At 34.9% G+C, this 23,565-nt stretch overlaps 2 protein-coding genes across 3 annotated transcripts in view; both read left to right on the top strand.

Moving 5' to 3' along the window:
- The first annotated feature begins 9,800 nt into the window (after window positions 1-9,800).
- On the top strand, window positions 9,801-10,880 carry LOC104903635 (vegetative cell wall protein gp1-like). The gene has a single exon (XM_010691704.2). It carries the CDS (start codon window positions 9,801-9,803, stop codon window positions 10,878-10,880), a length of 1,080 nt encoding a protein of 359 aa, XP_010690006.2.
- A 3,340-nt stretch (window positions 10,881-14,220) lies between these two features.
- LOC104903619 (GABA transporter 1) overlaps window positions 14,221-23,565 on the top strand; it is a 32,887-nt gene continuing 23,542 nt past the window's right edge. Inside the window, exons 1-2 of one of the 2 annotated variants that reach the window (XM_010691684.4) lie at window positions 14,221-14,536; window positions 22,791-23,021. In XM_010691684.4, the coding sequence (XP_010689986.2) occupies window positions 14,407-14,536; window positions 22,791-23,021 (361 nt within the window). In that variant the 5' untranslated portion in view covers window positions 14,221-14,406. Of the gene's footprint in view, window positions 14,537-20,273; window positions 20,296-22,790; window positions 23,022-23,565 lie in introns of those variants that run through there. The other variant, XM_048636405.2, reaches the window with a different exon arrangement.

The raw sequence follows: 23,565 nt of genomic DNA, 5'->3' as shown, positions 1-23,565 counted from the left end.
ATAAAGTACATGCGATCCACATAATGGATGGTACATGGGAGAATAACAAGGAGGATTTTGAGATGGCGTTTCTGGACTTTTATAAGAACTTGTTTACTTGCAAGGATCAAAGCCAAAGTATTCTCCCCACACTCCTAGAAAAAGGGAAAAAGCTTACTGAAGAACATTTACAGATTCTTAACCGTGAATTTACAAGAGAGGATGTAAGAAGGGTCATTTTTAGCATCCCTAATGAGAAGGCTCCAGGAGCAGATGGCTTTAACAGTGTGTTTTTTAAGCACTACTGGGAGGTTGTTGGTAATGACACTACAGAAGCAATCCTAGACTTCTTTAGAACAGGCCAACTTCTTAAGGCCATAAATGTGACGATTTTAACCATGATCCCAAAGGTTAAATACCCTAAGAATGTATCAGAATTCTAGCCTATAGCTTGTTGCACAATCTTATACAAATATATCACTAAGTTGATTAGTGAAAGACTCAATACGATCCTACCTGAGGTGGTCTCAGTTAGCCAGGGAGCCTTTGTTGCAGGGAGAAGCATTATCCATAATGTACTCATATGCGAAGACCAAGTCAAGCTCTATAAAAGGAAGTCTACTAGGGCCAGCTGCATGATGAAATTGGACCTAAAGAAGGCATATTATACAATTATTAGGATTTTGTCAAACAAATGCTAACTAGAGTGGGGTTTCCTAGTGAATTTGTTGATAAAATCATGATGTGCATTACAACTCCCATGTTTTCCATCATGATGAATGGATCCCTGTGTGGTTTTTTTAAGGCTTAGAGGGGGTTGAGAAAAGGAGACCCTATGTCTCCACTCATCTTTGCTCTGTGTATGGATTACTTGGATAGAATCCTTTGTTTTGTTAGTGAGCAAGAGGGGTTCAAATTCCATAGTATGTGCAAAGAACTGAAGCTGACCCATTTAAGCTTTGCTGATGACCTATTGTTATTCTATCATGGTGATTTTAGGTCAATCTATACCCTCCTGCAGGGTGTCCAGATGTTCTCTAATGCCTCTGGTTTAGAGGTTAACAAAAGCAAGTATGAAGTTTATTATGTTGGGGTGCATGAAACTGAAATACAAAGGGTCACGGATGTTAGTGGGTTTTCTATTGGTGTGCTACCTTTCAAAAACCTGGGGGTCACAATTTCCTCCCTTAAAATGAAGCATAGAGAATGCCATGAGCTGGTTAGTAAAATGGTGGGGAGAATTCGTGCTTGGAGTTCTAGGAACTTGCCCTTTGCTGCTCATAGCGAATTGGTAAATAGTGTTCTAATGAGCATCCATGTTTATTGGGGGTAAATATTCATTCTCCCTCAAAGTGTTCTAAATGATATCAACATAATTTTTTGTATTTTTAGTATTTAATGAATTCAAGATTGAATTATCCAACACAAGTAGTCCATGATGTTTTCCATATATCTTAGTTAAGGAAGTATATTTCGGATGTGTCTCATGTGCTGCAACCTGAGACCATTAAATTAGATGATAGTTTGACTTCTCTACATTAGCATTGGTGGCATCCTTAGGACCTATGGAATTTTCAGTGACATCTGCATTCTTTTCTAGCTCAATCGGATCATCCTTAGGCATCGTTAGACCATCATACCATGTTCCACTCCTAAGAGTGATGGCATTCACTACTACAAAAATGGCCAAAGAGACTACCTATAGGAGACCGGTTGAGGTTACTAACCCATTTCTTAAATGTAGGGAACCATTGATTATCTAAAACCAATCTCTTAAGTTTAACTATTTGACAAATAAAAAAAGTTGTTGTGAAATAAGAGACTGCTTCCTAGTACAACCGGTTTCCTTAAAATATTTTATTTTTTTAATTTAATTTTTTTCAACATAATACACTATTACACGTATATATTCTTCTTGTGAAGATATAAGAGACTATTTCTAACTTGAACCAGTTTCCTAAAAAATAATAATTCTAAAATTTAATATATTTTCAATTAAAATTTATGCAGTATAAGTTATATATATATAAATCTATTTACTTTTTAAAAAAATTTCCTTTTTGATGTAACAAATACAATAAAAAAAAACTATCACTCCTAGTATTATCTCTATTCTATATGTGAAGAGCGGTAGGGCACCAAAATATAAAACTCGTATTATACCCTCACTTAATTAAGCAAAGTACAGCTATTAGACTAAATTATAACAAATTTTAGTTAAGAAAAAAAAGAACACGAGAGAAAATCACGCACAAAGAATAACTGCACTCCATTCAAAACTAAACCAACTCTAAACCTCCATAGCAGTTCCATAAAATATCGACAGTTTTCCCACCTACCTCTTCCTCCTATCCCCTCTTTCTCTACTCCTATCCATTCTATGCAGAATTTCACATTCATAAAATTTTGTGGATCAATATAATAAAGTGCGAGTGAAGAGGACCCCAACACGTGGGATTTATCTGCTGCAACTCTGCTGATAGCTTGTGGCGAAAAGCGGTCGCCGATGGAAAGCTTGGTGTAGGAAATATGGAGTTGAAATCAACCTTCAGGAATTGGTACTCATCTGCTCTATCCAATTTCATCAACTCCTACAATAAATTAAAAAAAACTTGCCATTTGCAATTCTTATAGTTTTGATGTACCTTTGCTTAATTAAATTACTCTCTGAATTTGAATTAATTGTGCAGTTTGAAATCATAATTGAAGGATGACATATGGTTGTAATTCTTAAATTTCATGAATTATGGGATATGCTACTTTTCTGTAGACTATGGGATAATAGCCATTGGATTGCTTATAACATTTGGGAAAGAAAATTGAAAGGATGAGAGATGAACTTCTATTGTTTTTGGACTTTTGAAATGATTTTTTATGCCGTTGCCGTGAAATTAGATTCAAGAATTTCAGCTATTAGGGACAATGTACAAGTTGAAAGCGCTCAGATGAGATCTTTAGTGTTAGAATTGAGAACTTTATGATTATTGAAACAAAGGTTGCATCATGTGTTAACTTTGTGTGATATATTCGCAAGTTCTAAAATAATAGGCCCTTTGAGTTTTATGGTAAAATTTTGCTATTTGCATTGCAATAGTTGTAATGAGCTTAATTTAATTTAGTCTATTTGTTGAAAATATTTGTGAGGAACGAGGAGAATGTTATTGTTGCTCATACTAATAAAATACATATTTATACTAACTCTAACTATAATTATCTGAAATTATTTTGTTGTACTTTCCAGGGATTTTTAACACTTATTCCCAAGAGATGATTGACGAGTTAAGAGATATGTGGGTGGATTATTTAAACAATCAAACACAAGACGATGGAGATTGAAGACGACGGTCAAGTTTGAATTGTACATATTATTTAATTATTTTAGAATTTTAGTTTTAGTAGCTAGCATTAGATTATAGAAATTTTATTTTAAGACATTATTAGAAGAAATTGATGTTTTGAATAAAATTGATTTTGTATATAAATTAAATGTAGCAAATATTTTTTTGACATGATGAATAAAGTGAGCAAGAATTTATATTTAATAATATTGTTGTGGCTATTTATAAATTGTTATACAAACCCGTGACAAGAATAAAATAAAAAATAAATTGTTTTATTAGAAGAAAAAAAGCGTATATACGAAGAGCCGCAAATACAGGATAATGTATGTATTGTAACATTTTACTAAACCTAAGAAACCGGTTGTGGTCAATATATGGTTTCAAAGGGTAAGGCAAGGAGACCGGTTTTTAATGTTAAATGGTCTCCTAACCTCTTTATATATTATATATATACTTATCTAAGAGACTGGTTTTACCTGTCAACTGGTCTCCTAAATAAACAAGGAAACTAGGCATTATAACCGGTCTCTTAGCCTAGGACACCTGTGAGATGGAGATGTGTTATAATCCGGTTTCCTAGGCCATTTTCAACCGGTTTCCTAGGCCTTTTTTGTAGTAGTGATTGGCAATATCTCTTGGTTGCATTGGTTGTGAAGGTAATGTCCCAGGCGGCCTACTAGAAGAAGAACTAGCCAACTGAGCTAGTTGAGTCTCCAACATTTTGTTATGCATACCCAAAAACTTACCGAGATGGTGATCAACCTTATTTTTCAATAGGCGATTAGGGAACGGTACCTTGATCATAGGAGTGGTAGATGGAACTTTTTTAGGTACTATCTACTTCTCTGCATTTGCATTGATGGTATCCTTAGGAGTTGTGGAATTTTCAGTGACATCTACATACTTTTCTAGCTCAACCGGATCGTCCTTAGGCATCGTTAGACCATCATATCGTGTTGCACTCCTAAGAGTGATGGCATTGGTAGTATCTCTTGGTTACATTGGTTGTGAAGGTAACTCCAGGTGGCCTACTAGCAGAAGAACTAGCCAATTGAGCTAGTTGAGTCTCCCACATTTTGTTATGTGTACCCAAATTTTCCAGCTGAGCTTTTGTGTCGGCTTGAAAAGCATTGAAACCTTTCTGCATCTGAAACATCATGTTCTTCAACTGTGTCTGTCATGGCAGGGTCGATAGTAGGAGCAGGTTGTTGAGGAGCTTGATTTCTCTGGAAGCCAAGAGGAGCTTGTTGTTGAGGTTGATATTGTTGAACATGATTTTGAGGTACATATGGTTGTTGAGGTTGAGGATTTAACACATTATTGCTCCTACATGAAAGGTTTTGATGATTTCTCAACCCTGGAATGTAAGTCTTAGAATATGGGTTGAGCTGATTCCTGGGTTGTGACTAAAAAGCATTAATTGCCTCACAGTTGCCCCCTACATGAGAAGATAGGAGCGTAGGACACTCTTGAGAGTTGTGCCCATGTATCCACAAGCATCACAAGTGAGAACATTGTAATTAGAAGCACTAGCCATCGCGTTGACACTCATGTGGGAGGAGTCGTTACCTAGCTTCAAAGAATCGATCTTATGTGTTAGAGCAGCTAGTTGCCCAAACAGTAAGGAAATGGCCTCAACATCATGTTTACCTCCCTTTTTCATAGAGGAACGAATAGATGTTAGTTTCTCCAGAAGTCCATACCCTTCATCAATGACCTTATCCATGAAGAACCCACCGGATGCTCCATCAATTATCCATCTTATATCTGCATCAACTCTAATGAAGAAAATCTGACACAAATACCACTGGTCCAAACCATGATGAGGAAAAAGACGTTGGAGATCCTTGAGCCTCTCGAAAGCTTCATACAAGGACTCACCAGGATCTTGGGTGAAAGTGACTATGGCATGTCGCATATCTACATTCTTTTGGTAAGGGTACCACTTAATGAGAAAAATATTTGATAGTTCTGCCCAGGTGGTAATGGTGGAAGGTAGCTTATTATACCAAAATAGAGCTTTGTCGCGCAGAGAGAAGCCAAATAAGATGAGTTTCATCTCATCAGCAGTAACACCAGCTTGTTTCCGAGTAGCACAACATTGTAAAAACTGTTGCAAGTGCTGGTTTGGGTCTTCAGATGATATTTAAGCAAACTGATTATTCTGAACCACATTCAGAACATGAGACTTGATCTCAAAATTTGTAACAGCGATAGTGGGCATCCGTATCCCAGTCGGTACATTATTAAGAGATGGTTGTAAATAGTCCCTGAAGGTTTGTGTAACATTCTCACCCATTTTGAGAGTAATACGTGAGACGGGGAATTCTTGTTGTGATGAAGATGGTGGAGAAGGTGTCTTTTGGGAGGGTGTCCCTGCAGACAACTTTGCTTGCTTAGTTTTCTTTCTGAGAGCGGTATTTTCAATCTTCGGATCAAATGGAATGAGATTTGGGATTTCAATTTCCTGCTCATACACCAAAAACACTAAAACAAACGTGAGATACTCCAAAGATTAGGAGTTCTTCGGAGTAGAGGTTAGTGTAATACTATAATTCTGACAGAATAAAAATAAATCGTCTCCCCGATAACGGCGCTAAAATTTGATAGGCTAAAGTCGTATCACCTAATCAAAAATAACCTAAGGTCCACTAACTAGTAGTCAGGGATGTCAGGATTGAATCGACAAGGAGAAAGTTATATTATTCTATATGAACTCTAATATTATACTAAAAAAAATTAGATAAAGATGGTTATGTTACTAAACTAAGCAAATAATAGAATTAAACACGAAGATATAAATCAATTAATAAAGTATTAGGATTATGGATCATTATACATACAATTCGGGAAATAAGGGACGAATAACAACCACATAATAAGTCAATTTATCTAGGGCACGTGTAATTTCTCTCGAACATTACCTCCCTCAAAGATCACTCAGTCGCTCTCGCATGGTCAGGGGTCACTTTGCCTAATGATTGAAAGCCTATATGGTATCTCTCCTCTCGAATCAGATTCAGTATTGTGATATTAGAAATATAAATCAGGCCTAACTTATAAATCTAGCATGAACGATTCAACCACATGAAATAATTGAAATAGAAGGCAATTAGACTAAACTATCAATCTCTCATTGCATACATAGATCCCCACAATCCTAGAAATAGAACTACTCACTCATAATTATGAAAACAATAACAAAATCAATATAAAAACTCATACTATGAGACATTCAAATAACTAAGAAAGTAACCTAATCAACAGTAGAGAAAGTAATAAAGAAAGATTAACAAATTGAAGAATTGTATTGAACTTGTGAATAATCCAAAGGTTTGATCTTGAATTCAAAGCAAAACGCAATAAACTAAGGTTCTTAAATCACTCTCTAGAGAAAACTATGATAACTAATGTTCAAAAACAAGATGAAAAATAGAAATTCTAATAATTTGGCTATTTATACTAGCCCTAAAACAAATATGAAAAAGTCTTAAAAAGTAGCCCGGAATTCATTAAACGCGCGTGTCGGGGCACCGCCCGATCGGACCAAGTATGCCCGACAAAATTGGGCTCATTAAACTTGTAGTAGCCCAAAAATCAAAAGCGCCCAATGCAATCAGGCCGACCCGCCTGAGTCATTGGGCGGCCTGTTACTCTAGCAATGTGCGCATCAACATCTCCATGGGGGACCGATGAAATCGGGTCGTATCACCCGATATGGCTTCAACAACGACTTACGGCAGGGCGTAAGCGCCCGATCGGAACCGCAACAAAGTTGCTTGTGTCTCTTGGGCACCCGATTAGGCTAGATCGCCCGATTGGATCGGACATGGCCTCTTTTCCTCATTTTGGCTCCAAATGCCAAGTCTTCAGCTCTTCTTTTGCTCATGGTCCTGGAAAGTGTCCTCGGGACCTCGGGACTCAGCATCAAACCTATCTAATCCAGTGTAGCGATCATATAACAGAAACAAAATAGGGAATAATTCCCTAGAACCTATAATTCGACACAAAATAACAAACCACAACTAGATAGAGTAAGTTAGTACAAAATGAATCCTAAGAGCACCATAAGTATTCCTTTTAGTATATAAGTAGGGGGGAAACTCTATATAAAATCATAACATCATCATGTCATCACTGAGTTGTCGGTTCCTGTGACGCCTGTTGATGCTTCGGCCACGACTTCCGTTAGCCAAGAACAGATTCATCTACTCTTGAATATGCTTAACACTAACAAGTCTTCTAGTGAATGTATGGCGGGTAAGTCTTCTTCTTTGCATTGGATAATTGATATCGAGGCCTCGCATCATGTCATGAGCGATATTTCTTGTTTATATCATACTGTCACCGATTGTCCCGTGGGCCTCCCTAATGCCTCTCATGCTATTGCTACTCTTGCATCAGGTCGTGTAACTCTTCTCGCGGGTGTTCTTTTACACCATGTGGTTTATGTACCGCAATTGACTTGCAATCTAATCTCCATCTCATAGTTGATTGATGACTCTCATTGTATTGTGAAATTCACTGACTCTTTGTGCGCTATTCAGGACCAACGTTCAGAGAACCTGATTAGAGTCGGTGAACGCTGTGATGGATTTTATTATTTTCGAGTATTCCGACCGTGCATGTTGTGATTATTTCGGGATTGACTGGGTTGAGTTATGGCATCGTAGATTAGGTCATCCTTCTAATTGTGTTGTCAAGTTAGCTCCTTCTATTCGTTCTATTACTATTATGAAAAAGTTGAATAAAGCTTGTATTACTTGTACTCAAGCTAAACAAAATAGGGACAATTTTCCAGTTGTTACCGTTGTTGTTGTTGTTGTTTTTGTTTTTGTTGTTGTTGTTGATGATGATGTTGTTGTTGTTATTGCTGTTGCTGTTGTTTTTGTTTCTATTGTTGTTGCTGTTGTTGGTGATGCAGTTGGTGTTGTTGTTGTTGTTATTGTTGTTGTTGTTGTTGTTGTTGCTGCTATTGTTGTTATTCTTGGTGTTGTTGTTATTGTTGTTGTTGTTGTTGTTCTCGTTATTGTTGTTGTTGTTGTTGTTGTTGTTGTTGTTGTTGTTGTTGTTGTTGTTGCTGCTACTGCTGCTGCTGCTGTTGTTGTTGTTGTTGTTGTTGCTGTTGTGTTGTTGTTGTTTGTTGTTGTTGTGTTGTTGTTGTTTTGTTGTTGCTGCTGTTGTTGCTTGTTGTTTATTTGTTATTGTTGTTGACTTATTAGTTGATGTTGTGTTTATTATTATTATTATTATTATTATTATTATTATTATTATTATTATTATTAATTAATTACTATTATTATTATTATTATTATTATTATTATTATTATTATTATTATTATTATTATTATTATTATTATTATTATTATTATTATTATTATTATTATTATTATTATTATCGTTGTCATTGTCGTTATCGTTATCGTTATCGTTACCGTTACCGTTACCGCCGTTATCGTTACCGTTACCGTTACTGTTACTGTTATCGTTATTGTTATCGTTATCGTTATCGTTATCGTTATCGTTATCTTATCATTATCATTATTATTACGGTTTTTTCACGAAATACCCCTGACAAATCAAGAAATTCACAGTATACCCTCAATGTTTCAACAATTCACCATATACCCTTGACAATTCATTTTTGCGCACCAAATACCCTTTTTTTAACATCCGTTATTTCTCCGTTAGCCTTTATTTACAAGATTACCCTTACATAGTATTAAGTGTTTTGGCGGCAGTTTGTCAGTTGTTGGACACGTAATCTTCTTCTCTTTTATGCAACCAAAAAAATTAGGGCCCCTTCATCTTCTTCTCTCCCTAAACTTTGTTCATCACAAATCAAGGAAAAACCCTAGAATTTTGCCAAGTAAGCGATTTTCGCTAGTGAATTTCTTCGACAACTGAACTCGAGGACACATTTGTTTTGAAGAGCAACTGAGAGAAGCACTTTGGGAAGTTCGCGGTGGTGAAAATTCAAAATTTTCAAAATTTTGAACAAAATTCGAACTCAGGTAAGTTAAACTTTGTTCGCAATTTGTTTAGGGTTAATTCTTGAGTTTATGTGTTTGTTTGGTATACAGTTGACTGCGAATTTTGATTAAATTTTGAATTTTTTTGTTTTTCGCTTTTTTGTGCATGTGTTAGGATGGTAGCTGTGTGGTTGTTGTTGCATTATGGTTCTAATGACTTTAATGTTAGGGTTAGTGACACTGACTTGTGTCATTTGATTGGGTTGTATGAGGATATAGTGATTGAGTCTGAGAAGCAAAATGTATACTTACCCAAAGCATTTAGGCTATTATTCAGAGGGCCTAGAACAAATAGGAAAACAGAGCTTGCATCTGACCTTGAGTTGACAAAGTTGTGGGATATGTATTGGGCCAGTGACACCATAGAACTTTGGGTTAAGGAAACAGACAAACCTGGTGTAGTGTTAAGTCATACTTAGCCTTAAAGGAACAAGCTGAGAGGGAGGTAATGGAACAAAGGAAACTTTATGAGGAGAGGTTGAGGAAGGAGAGGGAGGAGGAACTGAAAAAACAGGCTGAAGAGGAGGAAAGATTGAAAAAACAGGAGGAGGAAGAAAGGGAAGAAGAGGAGTTAAGGAGGCTCCTAGTGGCTATGGAGGTCCCAGTTAGGGATGCTGATGCACCTGAGGTTGTGTGTATGTATGTGAGGGTTTACTCATCACAAGAGCATGTTGAGGTATTTCCTAGGGATTCACAACCCACACCATCACAGAACCAACCTTCACCACCACCTGCATCTCCACCTTACAACTCACCTCCAACTACCACACCTTCACAACCACAAGAACCTCCCTCACCTTCACATGTCAGTCCACCTAACCACTCAACACTACCTCCTTCACCTCCAACTGCCAGACCTTCACAACCCCCCTCACCTCCCTCACCTCCACCTGTCAGTCCACCTAAAATCTCAACACCACCTCCTTCACCTCCAACTGCCAGACCTTCACAACCCCCCTCACCTCCACCTCCACCACCTAGCCCTCATACTGAATCACCACCACTTCACTCACCTCCACAACACTCAACACCACCACCCTCAACTGAACAACACTCAACACAAATTCCACCTTCACAACCCCCCTCAACAGAACCTTCTCCAAGCAAAGAAGGGCAGTCATCCAAGAAAGGTCCTTCTAGGACAAGGCCTTCTGGGTTTAGGATATCTAAAAGCACTGCTGTTAAGTTTGGGATTCCAAGACCTAAGATGAAAGCTGATGTTAGGAATACTAGGTCCAAGGGGAAGGTAACTGGGAGCCAACCTGAGGTGAGTGAGCAAAGTAGTGAGGATGAGAGTGATGAAGATTTTGAGTTGTTGGATGATGATGACAGCAGTGGGGATGAGATATTTGACACTGACTTCATAGAGGATGAAATAATAGTTGATGCTGAGGATGAGATAGGTGACAAAGAGTTTGAGGATCACCTTGATGGGAATGCACCAACAGATAAGTTGTATGAAAATGGGAAAATTTGGAGGGAAGCACCATTGATCAATCAAATTGCAGCCTTGGCTTATCTTCCCTAACAAAGATCAAGAGAAAGGGTCCAAGAGAAAGGCAGATGCAGCTGGAGCTTCCACCAGTCAAGCAACACCTAAAAGAGCCAAGAAGACTTCCAAGGCAGATGGAGCTTCAACCACTCAAGCAGCACCTAAGAGAGGCATAAGAAGTGATAACTTACTCTTTTGCACAGTTTTTTGGGGTTGGAAATTGACATTATAACTTTTTGTATAGCACTTATTACATATGCAAACATTTGGGATTAGAAAATTTTTGTGCATTAACTTGCAAATTGGATTACAGTGCTAGAGGCCAAGAGCCCAAACTACTTTTGTAAAGCAATATTTTTGAACTACATCTATGTGCTTCACTTGAAGATTACAAATATCAATACAACAAACATGAATAGACCTATTTTAATTGTTGCTTGCATTAATTTTTGTTGTTGTTTAAGTTTCTTCCTAAGTTGCTTCACTTCTTCTCTCAACTGTCTACTTGCTGCACTGTCTTCATCTTCTTCATATACGCTTCCTCTATTTTGTCCAGACACAAATCTGCTTCCCCTGCTCATATATTCTTCATTCTGCTCAAATGTCCCTTTGCACCATTTGAAGTTGTTGCAATTATCACACTTATAGTATAGCCTGCTTGGATTTGTTGAGCTCTCTGAACTTCGAATGCTAAATCTTCTTCTACAACTACAGTAACAATTACGGACCTTAACATATGGATATTCATGAGAAGAGGAGGAGCTTTTAGTATATGAACTCATTGCTAACAAATGAGGATGCTAAACAGACAAAAAACCAACTATATATATAAGATAAAACCCAACGGCTAGTTTTTTAAAACTGGAAAACTAGCCGTTGTGCAAAAAAGGAGTATTTAGTGCAATAAGTTTACTGTAAGGGTATATGGTGCACTAAGTTTCAAACTTAACTCCAGTTAACGGCCGTTAACGGAAAGGGTAACTGGTGCGCAAAAATGAATTGTCAGGTGTATATGGTGACTTGTTGAAACATTGAGGGTATACTGTGAATTTCTTGATTTGTCAGGGGTATTTGGTGAAAAAACCATTATTATTATTATTATTATTATTATTATTATTATTATTATTATTATTATTATTATTATTATTATTATTATTATTATTATTATTATTATTATTATTATTATTATTATTATTATTATTATTATATATCATCATCATCATTATTATTATTATTATTATTATTATTATTATTATTATTATTATTATTATTATTATTATTATTATTATTATTACTATTATTAACGAACTTTTACCAAGTACCATTGAGTCTTTACGAAAGTTATGAGATACCCCCAGCGAGTTCTAAAATTCATGTGGTACCCCTTAAGGTTGCATATAAAGTACCAAACACACTCAATAACTTCCCAGTGTTGATTCTATTAATTTAAATGACCTAAAATTGCTTAATCTCCAACCTAATTCGTATATTAACCAAAATTATGCTAAAAATGTCCTTTTATAGTGATATAAATTGTCTTTTTATGCGGTCAAAATAGTTTTATTAGTTGCCTAAGTGCCTCTTAGAGAATTTTGTGTGGTTTTGAAGAATTTGTTAGGTATAATGAGAAATATTAGGGGATTTAGGATGGGATTTAAGTGATTTCAGGTCATTTAAGTTATTAGAATCAACACTAATAAGTTTTTGAGGGTGTTTGATACATAATATGCAAACTCAAAGGATACTACTCAAGTTTTGAAATCGGGAGGATACCTCATCAATTTGGTAAAAACTCAAGGGTATCTGGTGAAAAGTCTATATTAATTATTAGTATTATACTCCCTCCGTTTCCTAAAGATCTTCCTTGTTACCGTTCCTACAGATATCAAGGAGAATCTACTTGTGTGGGGTGTGGGATTGATGGGTAAAGTAGGAGAGAGAAAGAGGTTAAGATAAATAAACAAATAAAAAAATTAAAGTAGGAGAGAGAAAGGGAGTAAAATTGAATTAATAATGTAATGGTGGACCATATGATAGGGACATGAGAGGTAAAAAGGGAAAAAAAATCCAAATAAGGAATAAAGTAAAAGAGGGAAGATCTTTTGGAAACGCACTTAAACGGAAAGAGGGAAGATCTTTAGGAAACGGAAGGAGTATATAATAATAATAATAATAATAATAATAATAATAATAATAATAATAATAATAATAATAATAATAATAATAATAATAATAATAATAATAGTAATAATAATAATAATAATTAGTACTCCCTCCGTTTTCTTTTGTTGTTCCTATTTGAAATCTTTTTGGGAGAGTAAATTGGTCAAAGTAAGAACAACTTTCGAAAACGGAAAGATTAGCAACTATAATTATTATTATTATTACTACTAGTCTACTACTATGATGATTATTATTATTATTATTATTATTGTTGTTGTTGTTGTTATTATTATTATTATTATTATTATTATTATTATTATTATTATTTGTGTTCAATTAATTTCTCCCAGTCCAAAAGAATAAGGACCTTAACATTACATATTTCATTACGAATTAATTTAGTCATCCTCTAAAAAACTGACACCAAATTCTATGTGTCTATCCTAATCTGATTAGCTTCTGTTTACCAAATTAATTAACTCGAACGCAGGGAAGGAGTTGGTTTTGTGCATTCCCACTTAAAATCTAATTTACTTTCTTTGAAAGAAAAATAAAAGGTGTCTTTGAACTAATCCAATGTATTTTATGTGATTTCATGTAAACAATGGCATAACATAAATCTTCAGCCTAGCTAACAAAAACACACCATATTATTAGTGGTGGGATCCAAGTAAAAGTTTGTGGCAGAGAAAATTTATTTGATCTGAGTTGCATTTGAATTAAAACTTCTAAATATGAATATGGGTCGCATTTATTATAAGGAAATAGAGTTCATTTTACAAGATCTGAGAGATTTAAATCATATAGCAATAAGGGAAGTAGTCTCTTATTCTTATAGAGTGATAAACTCTCTCATCTTTTACTAATATGAGACACTTACCTGTATTGTTTGGGAAGACTATATTTTAGCAAAACGGACTAGAGTTTAATTTATAAAAAAATAATATAATAAATAACCAATAAAGGTACTACATGATGGCAATATGGCATCATCTTGGAAAGTGGGGTTAGATGGTAGGCGAGGTGTACATGTCCAAACTCCAAACTCATGGAAATATATTATTATTATTATTATTATTATTATTATTATTATTATTTTATTATTATTATTATTATTATTATTATAATATTATATAATAAAGCCAGAAAAATCTTATGGAAGAGCGTCATTAATGGATATTCATGTTGACTCCATAAGTCTCATCTCATCTACCTTTTTACTCCCGCAAATTTGGTGGCATTTTCCATAGAGTACGTATAATATAAACTCACGTATCTATTTGTTTTTTTTCCCTTGTGAGGAGTCCAAATTAGCAGGCCGAACGACTAAGCATATAATTCTTCATATCTTATATTATAGCAAAATATAAAGATTGGAGAGGGATAGAGAGAAATAAAAATGGGAACATATTACCAAACGCCAGCCGTAGTAGTTCCTGAAGATCAAGACGACAACGTACTCCAGCGACAGTCTTCCCATGATGGAAAAGAGCTTGATGCTGGTGCTCTTTTTGTTCTTCAATCTAAAGGTATGTACCTTTATTTTATTTTCTCCAAACAAAACTAATTAGGGTGCGAACCATAAATAGAAATATAGAAAATTTACATGATCCGATGGAGAATTGAGTATTGAGATTTGCTCTGTATTTTTTATTTTTTTTTCCCTTTCGGTGGTGGTAAGATAAATTTCTTGTGGGCTGTCCTCACATATGATCACTTATCCAGTGGGTCAATAAGCTCCAAATCCCCTTTTCTGTCTACAACAATATTGAAATTTTTGCTTTTACTAAAATTTGAACATTGAATTTCCATTTAGGAGATAAGAAGTCGTACTATCGGACTCAAGGCCCTTGTTAGATTTGCTCTAGTATAGCCATAAGTTATATATGTGTAATAGCAACTTTTAGATTTGGCAACAAATTCTACTATACTCCTGGTGTACCTAGTTGGAATTTTTTTTTTCTTTAGGAACCTAGTAGAGTGAAACATTTAAAAAAAAATAAGAAGTTTAATTTTTTATTTTTGTTTATTTGGTTGATATACGACAGGAAAAGTTTTTTTTTCAACCTCCAAAAATAGTTCTTTTAATTATAGCAGAAAATCTTTTCTTATTTTATAGATATAATATAGCATTTTAATTTATGATTTACCTCTTCTGTTTGTTCTTTATATCCTCTATTGTTCTCTCCTGCATTTTCATCTTTTTCCTTCTCTTTTTCTTCCTTCTACAGTTCTATCCCTTACCATACTTTTTCATTTTTTCTTTGTCCTTTTGTTGTGGAAGGAATCAAATAAATAAAATTTATTTTATATTTTTTTTCATTTTCATAAATGTTTTTCATTGTTTTCTGTCTTTATAAGCCTTAAAATTCTCTTATTCTCCTTTCTTTTATCATTTGAACCTTGACAGGTAAGAAAATGGACAAGATATAACTTAAACCATGAGTAGGCTAAATTGCAAAATAGTAAATAATAATTAATGACTTTACCTGCTAATAAGATTTGTAAATAATAACACACATTCTATTAATTTTGACCTATGAAAACTAACAAATTTTCTTAATCTATATACGAATATATCAGATAATTATTTTACACCATAACTATATACTAATCTAGATATCCATAGTAGTTTGGTAGATAATAAAAGAAAGAAATCCTCACTTATATACAGATTCACATCTAACAATATATGAAATTTTAGCTAGCTAACTAATATCTTTATTACTCAATATTCCTAATTTTGTTTTGGGTAAAGAGAATTTCCTTGCAAGAAGGTGAAGGAATTGGGGATCCTTCTGTTGCAATTATAACAATAAATTAAAATAAAAACTAACACGTTGAAGCGTGAGCAGAACACTTTGTCGTGATGTGGAATACCATAGTCTTAAAAGATGGTTTCGCTCTACCCCAGTGCAATAGAAAACAAGTGATCGTCCTCCGAGATTAACACGACTCCAAGATATGTGTTCACTCACACACATCGCGATAGAGACCAGAATATTGCCCAAAAACGTAGAGTATTTTTGTGGAGAAGTTTCGAGGAGAGTAATTTATGTATGACTTTTTTACTGAAGGGAAGCAACCCTTAAATAGGCTTGAATTAGAAAAAAGGAAAGGTTGATCATAAGGAATGAGAAATCAATTAGGCTCCGAAAATCTTGCTAGCAACGGTTACAGAATACGCCAATAAAGGCATTTCAAGATACTTGCAATTTGCATCAAAAATAAAAGAAGGAGATCTAAAACGGACCACATACCACACCCGCGCCGCGCTCACCACGAGCCCGCCCGGTCGGCACGCGCCTGTGTGGTATATCCATACTTCTAGCACTATCACAGAAAGAGTGTTAGGGAACTCCTATTAATAAAAGGTGAAGCATAGCTATTTTTCCAATGTGAGACAAGAGCCTTTTACTTTGTTTTTTCACTCCTCACTTTGAGGTTTTTATTTTATATATAGAAATTGTTGAACTTCCAATAACAGACCCCACAGGTTCAACATATAAGAAACAAAGGGAATGAAATTCGCTTTGGGCAAAACAAAACAACTGTATTAGTGTCAATGTCTTGCGACTTGAATTAACATACACTTGGTACTTTTAAGCTAGGATCTTTTTTCCAATCAAGTGACTTGAGTCTTGAACTTAATAAGGAGGAAAAGACACATCACTTAAAGCACGCAATTGAACATGTAAAATATTCTGATTCTCCGGATAATAGTGAGGCCTTATACTGGTCGTACGTCCAGACCTGGATGCTCATAGGTGCTCTGGAGAAGTAGCCCATGCAATTCTCATAGGAAGTGGCTACACTTCCACACCTAAGTAGGTAAATCCCATCAAGTGTGAGCTACATCACACCTCCAAACATATGGATATAGGTTCATTAAGAGCCTTGGCTCACCCTAAACTTCAATTTGTAGCAAGCACATTATATCATAAACATCTAGGGATGGAAAGTAAAAAGTTTGTGGTTTTGAATTATTTATAATGTTCTCCCTTGAACTCATAGTGAGTAGGAGTTCATTAGTTACAATTCATCCAATGAGCCTTGATCCCATCTCTTCCGATGTTTCCAGAACTAGTTTTCAAAACACGCCTTTGGTAAGCGAATCCACGATCTTATTTTCACATTTAACATAATCCAGATTCCAGTGATATCACTCCATTTGACAACAAATCTTTGACAGCCTTATGCCTCAAACGGATGTGTCTCTTTTTCCCATTATAGATGTGTTTGTTTGCAACAGTTATGGCAGCTTGTGAATCACAGTGGAGAGCAACAAAAGGAGCTGCCTTCCCCAACATAGGAATATCCGCAAGCAGATTTCTCAACCATTCAGCTTCATGACTTGCCAATTCAAGAACAATGGATTCAGATTCCATAGTAGACATAGCAATACAAGATTGTTTGCAAGATTTCCAAGATACAGCTCCACCCCCTAAAGTGAAAACATAGCCATTGGTAGAGTTTACTTCATCTTTGTCAGATTCCTAGTTGGCATCACAAAAACCTTCTAGTACTCCTGGAGATTTGGAGTAATGCAAGCTCCCATTCATAGTACATTTTAGATACATAAGCAATCGCCTTAGAGCATCTCAATGATCTTTGTTTAGGTTATCAATGTACCTGCTTAGTCTGCTTACATAATAAGCAATGTCAAGTCTATTGTGATTCATAAGAAACACACTACCAATGATTTTAGCATATTCAGATTGACAAACTGGATCACCTTTATTTTTCTTTAAGTTGATACTTGGATCATAAGGGGTTCTAATTGGATCGACGTTAAATGAGTCAAACCTTTTCAAGAGTTTTTCAATATAATGAGACTAGCTAAAACACATGCCATTTTGATTTCTTATAATTTTGACTCCTAAAATCACATCTTCCTCACCCATATCTTTTCATTTCAAATTTGGAACTTAGAAATTTCTTTGTCTCATTTACTTGATCAAGACTAGTACCAAAAAAAATCATATCATCCACATAAAGACAAATAATCACACAACCATTTGAATCATGCTTAAAATAATCACATCTGCCTCGCCCATATCTTGTCATTTCAACTTTGAAACTTAGAAATTTCTTTGTCTCATTTATTTGATCAAGACTAGTACCAAAAATAAGCATATCATCCACATAAAGAAAAATAATCACACAACCATTTGAATCATGCTTAAAATAAACACAGAAGTCTCTTTCATCAACATGGAACCCATTTCCTGTCATAGTCTTGTCAAACTTGTCATGCCATTATTTTGGAGCTTGCTTGAGTCCATACAATGACTTGACTAGTTTACAAACTTTTGTTTTCTTGATCCGGAATTGCACAACCTTCCGGTTGAACCATATAAATCTCTTATTCCAAATCCCCATTCAGAAAAGTAGTTTTTACGTCCATTTGATGTACAATGAGATCATGGAGGCAAGCAAGAGAAATTAAAGTTCTAAAAGTTGCAATTTTAGTAATGGGGGAGTAAGTATCAAAATAGTCAATTCCCAATTTTTGAGTAAAATTCCTTCACTACTATTCTGGCCTTATACCTGTCAATGGATCCATTAGTTTTTGATTTCTTCTTAAAGATCCATTTACATGTAATGGGATTGCAACCTCTAGGTAAATCAACTAATTCCCAAGTATTGTTGTTGAATGTTGATTCCAGTTCACTTTTGATTGCCTCTTTCCAGAAAATTGCATCAATTGACCTCATGATACGTTTTGGGATCATGTTCCAAAATGAACACACTTACAAAATTATCGTCAATCAAGAGTGGTTCAGACAAGAAAGAAGTAATGAAATCAGATCCAAAACTGTTTTCCTTTCGCTCCCTTTTGCTTCTCCTTGGTTCCAAATAGAATCATCGTTAGTTAAAGAAGAAGCAACAGACAAAACAGGTGTAGTCCTATAGGATGGTAAATCACTACTACAACAAGATGAATTCAAGGGAAATAAATTTTCAAAGAATTCAGCATCCCTTGATTCAACAATAGTGCCACCTGCATAGAATTGTTAACACCTTTAAGTAGAAATTGATAATCCGCACTTTAATATATAGGCATAACCTATAAAGACATAATCAACAGTCTTAAAGTCTATCTTATCTATCTTAAAACTGGGTATTCCAACTTTTGCTAAGAACCCCCACACTTTCATGTGTTTCAGGTTTGGTGTTCGACCTTTCCACGGTTCATAAGGGGTCTTATCAAGTTTCTTATGAGGTATTCTATTTAAAACATGTCAAGAAGAAAGAATAGCCCCCCCCCCCAATAATTTATTAGGAAGTCCAGAGCTAATAAGCATAGAGTTCATCATATTTTTGAGTTATATTCTTCCTTTCAGCAATACTGTTTTGTTCAGGAGTGTAAGGGTCAGTTACTTCATGTACTATTCCATTTTTCTCACAGAAAGCTTTAAGAGTGTTAGGGTCATACTCACCACCACTATCACTCCTAAGTCTCTTGATCTTCTTGTCCAATTGATTTTCTGCCTCTATTTTATATTTGAGAAATATCTATTCTGCTTCATCTTTTGATCTGAGAAGATAAACCATAGTGAAACGAGAACAATCATCAACAAAAGTAATGTAATATCTTTTCCTACCTCTGCTCTCATGATTTTTAAAATCTCCCAAATTACTATGAACAAGTTCTAGTACTTTTGTTTGCCTAGCTATTGATTTAAATGGTTTCTCTGCAAACTTGGCTTCAACACACACTTCGCATTTTGAAAATCCAGTTTTAGAAAAACTTGGAATCAAATTCAAATGTTTAAGTCTTTTGATTGAAGCAATGTTAACATGACCCAATCTAGTATGTCGTAACTGAAAAGACTTAGCAATATAAGCGGAAGAAGTACTAGCACTTTTAGTCATAATTTCAACTTTTGCATCAAGAGTAAATATCCCCCTATTACAAAACCTCTTTCCCTACAAACTTCCCGTTACGAGTAAGAATAAGTCTATCAGAATCAAAAGAGAGTTTGAGTCCAGCTTTCATGAGTAGGCTTCCAAAAATTATGTTCCTACGGATTTCTGGAACATGCAAAACTTTAGTAAGAGTAAGTAATTTTTCAGAAGCAAGAGTTAGAACAGTCTTGTCTTTGCCTTGAATAGTGGCAGATGCTGAGTTACCCATGAAGATATTTTCACCATCAATCTTACCATAGCTTGTGAACATGACTTTGTTGGTGCAGATGTGTCTAGTTGCCCCAAACTCAGCAACATTATCAATTAAATTTGCTTCTAACACGACAACAAAAATGTTATTAGTAGCTTCAACAAGGTTGGCTTAATTCTGCTTCTTGCTTTTACAGAACTTAGCCTTATGAGCAGGTTTCCAACAAACAATTGTTACAATTTTCCTTAAATCTATACTTTTGAACTTCTCCGTGAGGTCTATGAAAATCGTTAGAGCACTTATTTTTCCTAGAATTATTGAGTTCTACCAGAATTGCCTTAGAGGAAACAGGAAAAACAGATTGATCACGAACAACAGACCGACCTTTTTCCTTAATTCGGTTCTCTACCTCAATCTTAAGGTAACCTATCAGTTCCTCTAAGGCTAGGTCTGTCTTATTATGCATTAGCTGGCTACGTAAGTTTTTCCAAGAAGGAGGCAATTTTTCAATCAGCACAATAGCAAGGGTAATATCACAAATGCACAGCTCCTTGGCAGCCATAACAAGACATATATTCTCATATGCATGGATTTGATCAATTATAGGTTTTTCATCATCATCATCAAATTGAAAGCCTAACCACGTATTAACACAATAACGTTTAATTCCAGCATCGTCATCAGTTCCATATTTATTTTCTAATGCATCCCATTGCTCTTAGCATGATCGAACAACATATAAATATCCAGCAAAGCATTCGATATATGGTGCAGCAACATACCCTTACAAGTTCTATCAGCCTTAGCAAACGTTGACTCAAGAGTATCCAAATTGGATTCATCAACAAGTTTAACAACATCATCAAGATCATATGCAACATCAATTTGTTCCATATAAAAACGCATCCTAACATAACGTTTATAGTTTTTCCCATCAAGAGGTTCCATCTTAGACATATCAGGAATCATAAGTTTGGAAGCCATAATCAACTTTTAGATTGTTGCAATTATAACAATAAAATAAAAACTTATTTGTTGAAGCGTGAGTAGAGAACAGTTTGCCGTGATGTGGAATACATCCTAAAAGACGATTTTGCACTACCCCAGTGCAGTAGAAAACAAGTGATCATCTTCTAGGATTAGCACGACTCCGAGATATGTGTGCACTCACACACCTCGGATGGAGACCAAAATATTGCCCAAATACAGAGAGTATTTTTGTAGAGAAGTTTCGAGGAGAGTAATTTATGTGTCTTTTTTACTAAAAGAAAGCGGCGCTTAGATAGGCGTGAATTAGAAAAGCGAAAAGGCAGATTATAAGGAATGAGAAATCAATTAGGCTCCGAAAATCTTGCTAGCAACAGTTACAGAATATTCTAGTAAAGGCAAGTTAAGATACTTGCAATTGCGACAAAAATAAAAGAAGGAGATCTAAAACGGACAATGGATCACGCCTGCCGCGGGCTTGACTTGGTGGTATATCCATACTTCTAGTACTCTATCAAACAAATAGTGATAGAGAACTCCTATTAATAAACAAGGTGAAGCATAGTTATTTTTCCAATGTGGAACAATCGCCTTTTACTTTTTTTTCCACTCCTTACTCTGAGGTTTTTCTTTTATAGAAATTGTTGAACTTCCAACACCTTCTTAGAAGTAATGAGAATTGAACCTTCTTTATAGGGATGGAAAAAGAGCCTCACAATCATTAGGCCAATCTGAATCCTCTAATAAATTCCATAAAATAGAAACATAGAGACAAACTACTACCACTATCTAGTACCTAGCTTACAGCCTCACACATTGTTTTTATTTCAAAATGAATTCAATTAACAAAGTATAGTGCTTAAGACAAAGATGTAGTGCTCGTCAAAATCAGTGTAATTACATTTTTGTTCTCCCTAACGAATTATGCTTGTAAATTTTAATATAGGTTTATAAAAAGATCTCCTTAAAATTAGTAGTTGGGTCAAATTTTCGTCTTCAGAAACAATTATCATGATCCATCACTTTATCCATCCCTTCTCTAGGGTCAAATTTACTGTTTTCAATCACTAAATCTAACACGTGATATATATTGAAAATTTTAGAAAAAAGTCACTGGCTGCCTGGCTGGGGAGTATAAAGGAGGGAGAAAGAAACTTTTCTAGACATCCAATAATGTACTACCAAGCACTAAGTATAAGTCAAACTATCTTTTAAGTATAGGATGAGCAATCATGTTAATAAAAGTCGTTGGAAAACAATTAGAGCACATATAGCTTTGTGTGCGATATGTTCCATGCTAAAATGAAATGGAAATTTGTTAGCTATTCAGATAAGACATCATCATTGATCTCTGTAAAAGCTTTATCTATAATTCTATTAATGCATTAACCCTATTCTTATTCTAACCTTGTTTATGCTTAGCACTAAAATCCTAACCATATGCTGGTACATAATTTTGTCAAATTATCCATCTCATACATCAATACGACATATAACATTAAGTAACTAAAATTTCGAGTAGAAGTTGTGTGAAGGGAAATATTTTGATTTAATAGTCTTGCATACACCATTCCAGCTTTCGTTTATTAACTTAAAACTGATGATTGAAACAGTCTTGCATACACCATTTCAGCTTTCGTTTATTAACTTAAAATTGATGATTATTGAAACAGGATCATGGGTGCACTGTGGGTACCACTTAACAACATCAATAGTTGCACCAGCGCTACTGAGTTTACCATACGCGTTTAAATTTCTTGGATGGGCTGGAGGTATTATGTGCCTAATTACAGGAGCATTGGTCACATTTTACTCTTACAATTTATTATCATTGGTCCTCGAACACCATGCCCAATTAGGTCGTCGCCATCTTCGTTTTCGAGATGTGTCTCAAGATGTATTAGGTATGTATCCCCTTCAAAAACACCCTCTCCTTGACTTTTATTGCATTTCTGCAATGTATTTGTTATTGGTTATGATTATTATAAATTATACTTTATTTTACATATACATTAATAGTATATAATGTTGAAATATGCCTTAAATTATAGAGATAGGATCAACTAATCTGTTTTAGTTTCGAGTTTAAACTCATCTGTTTAGGTTAATTAGATTGGTACTATATATACCTTATAATTAACTTATGCCTCTACATTTTATATTCTGTACTCTCTCTCCTAAAAAATAATAAAACGTTTCTCCTTTGTCTGTAGACCTTACGCATTGTTAATGAACCACATTAAAAAAGTTATATCGATAATTCTTTAATTATTTGTTACTTTATTACATCCGTTTAACATATGATTATGACATTGTATCTAATCTTTACACATGATGTATCGGGAACGGGTAGAGGTGGGCAAGGCTTTCACCTTTTTTCACACTCCAACCATGTTCTGACCTCCCCTCCCCCAAAGATACCCCTTAAATCATGAGATAAGTAACCAC

The sequence above is a fragment of the Beta vulgaris genome, chromosome 9 (genome assembly GCF_026745355.1).
Source record: "Beta vulgaris subsp. vulgaris cultivar EL10 chromosome 9, EL10.2, whole genome shotgun sequence".
Taxonomy (NCBI): Eukaryota; Viridiplantae; Streptophyta; class Magnoliopsida; order Caryophyllales; family Amaranthaceae; genus Beta; species Beta vulgaris.
This window is presented reverse-complemented; position numbering and strand designations above follow the sequence as displayed.

Bases quoted from the DNA above. Each gene is read 5' to 3' on its own strand.
- LOC104903635 (XM_010691704.2), top strand. From the start codon at position 9,801: ATGGAACAAAGGAAACTTTATGAGGAGAGGTTGAGGAAGGAGAGGGAG.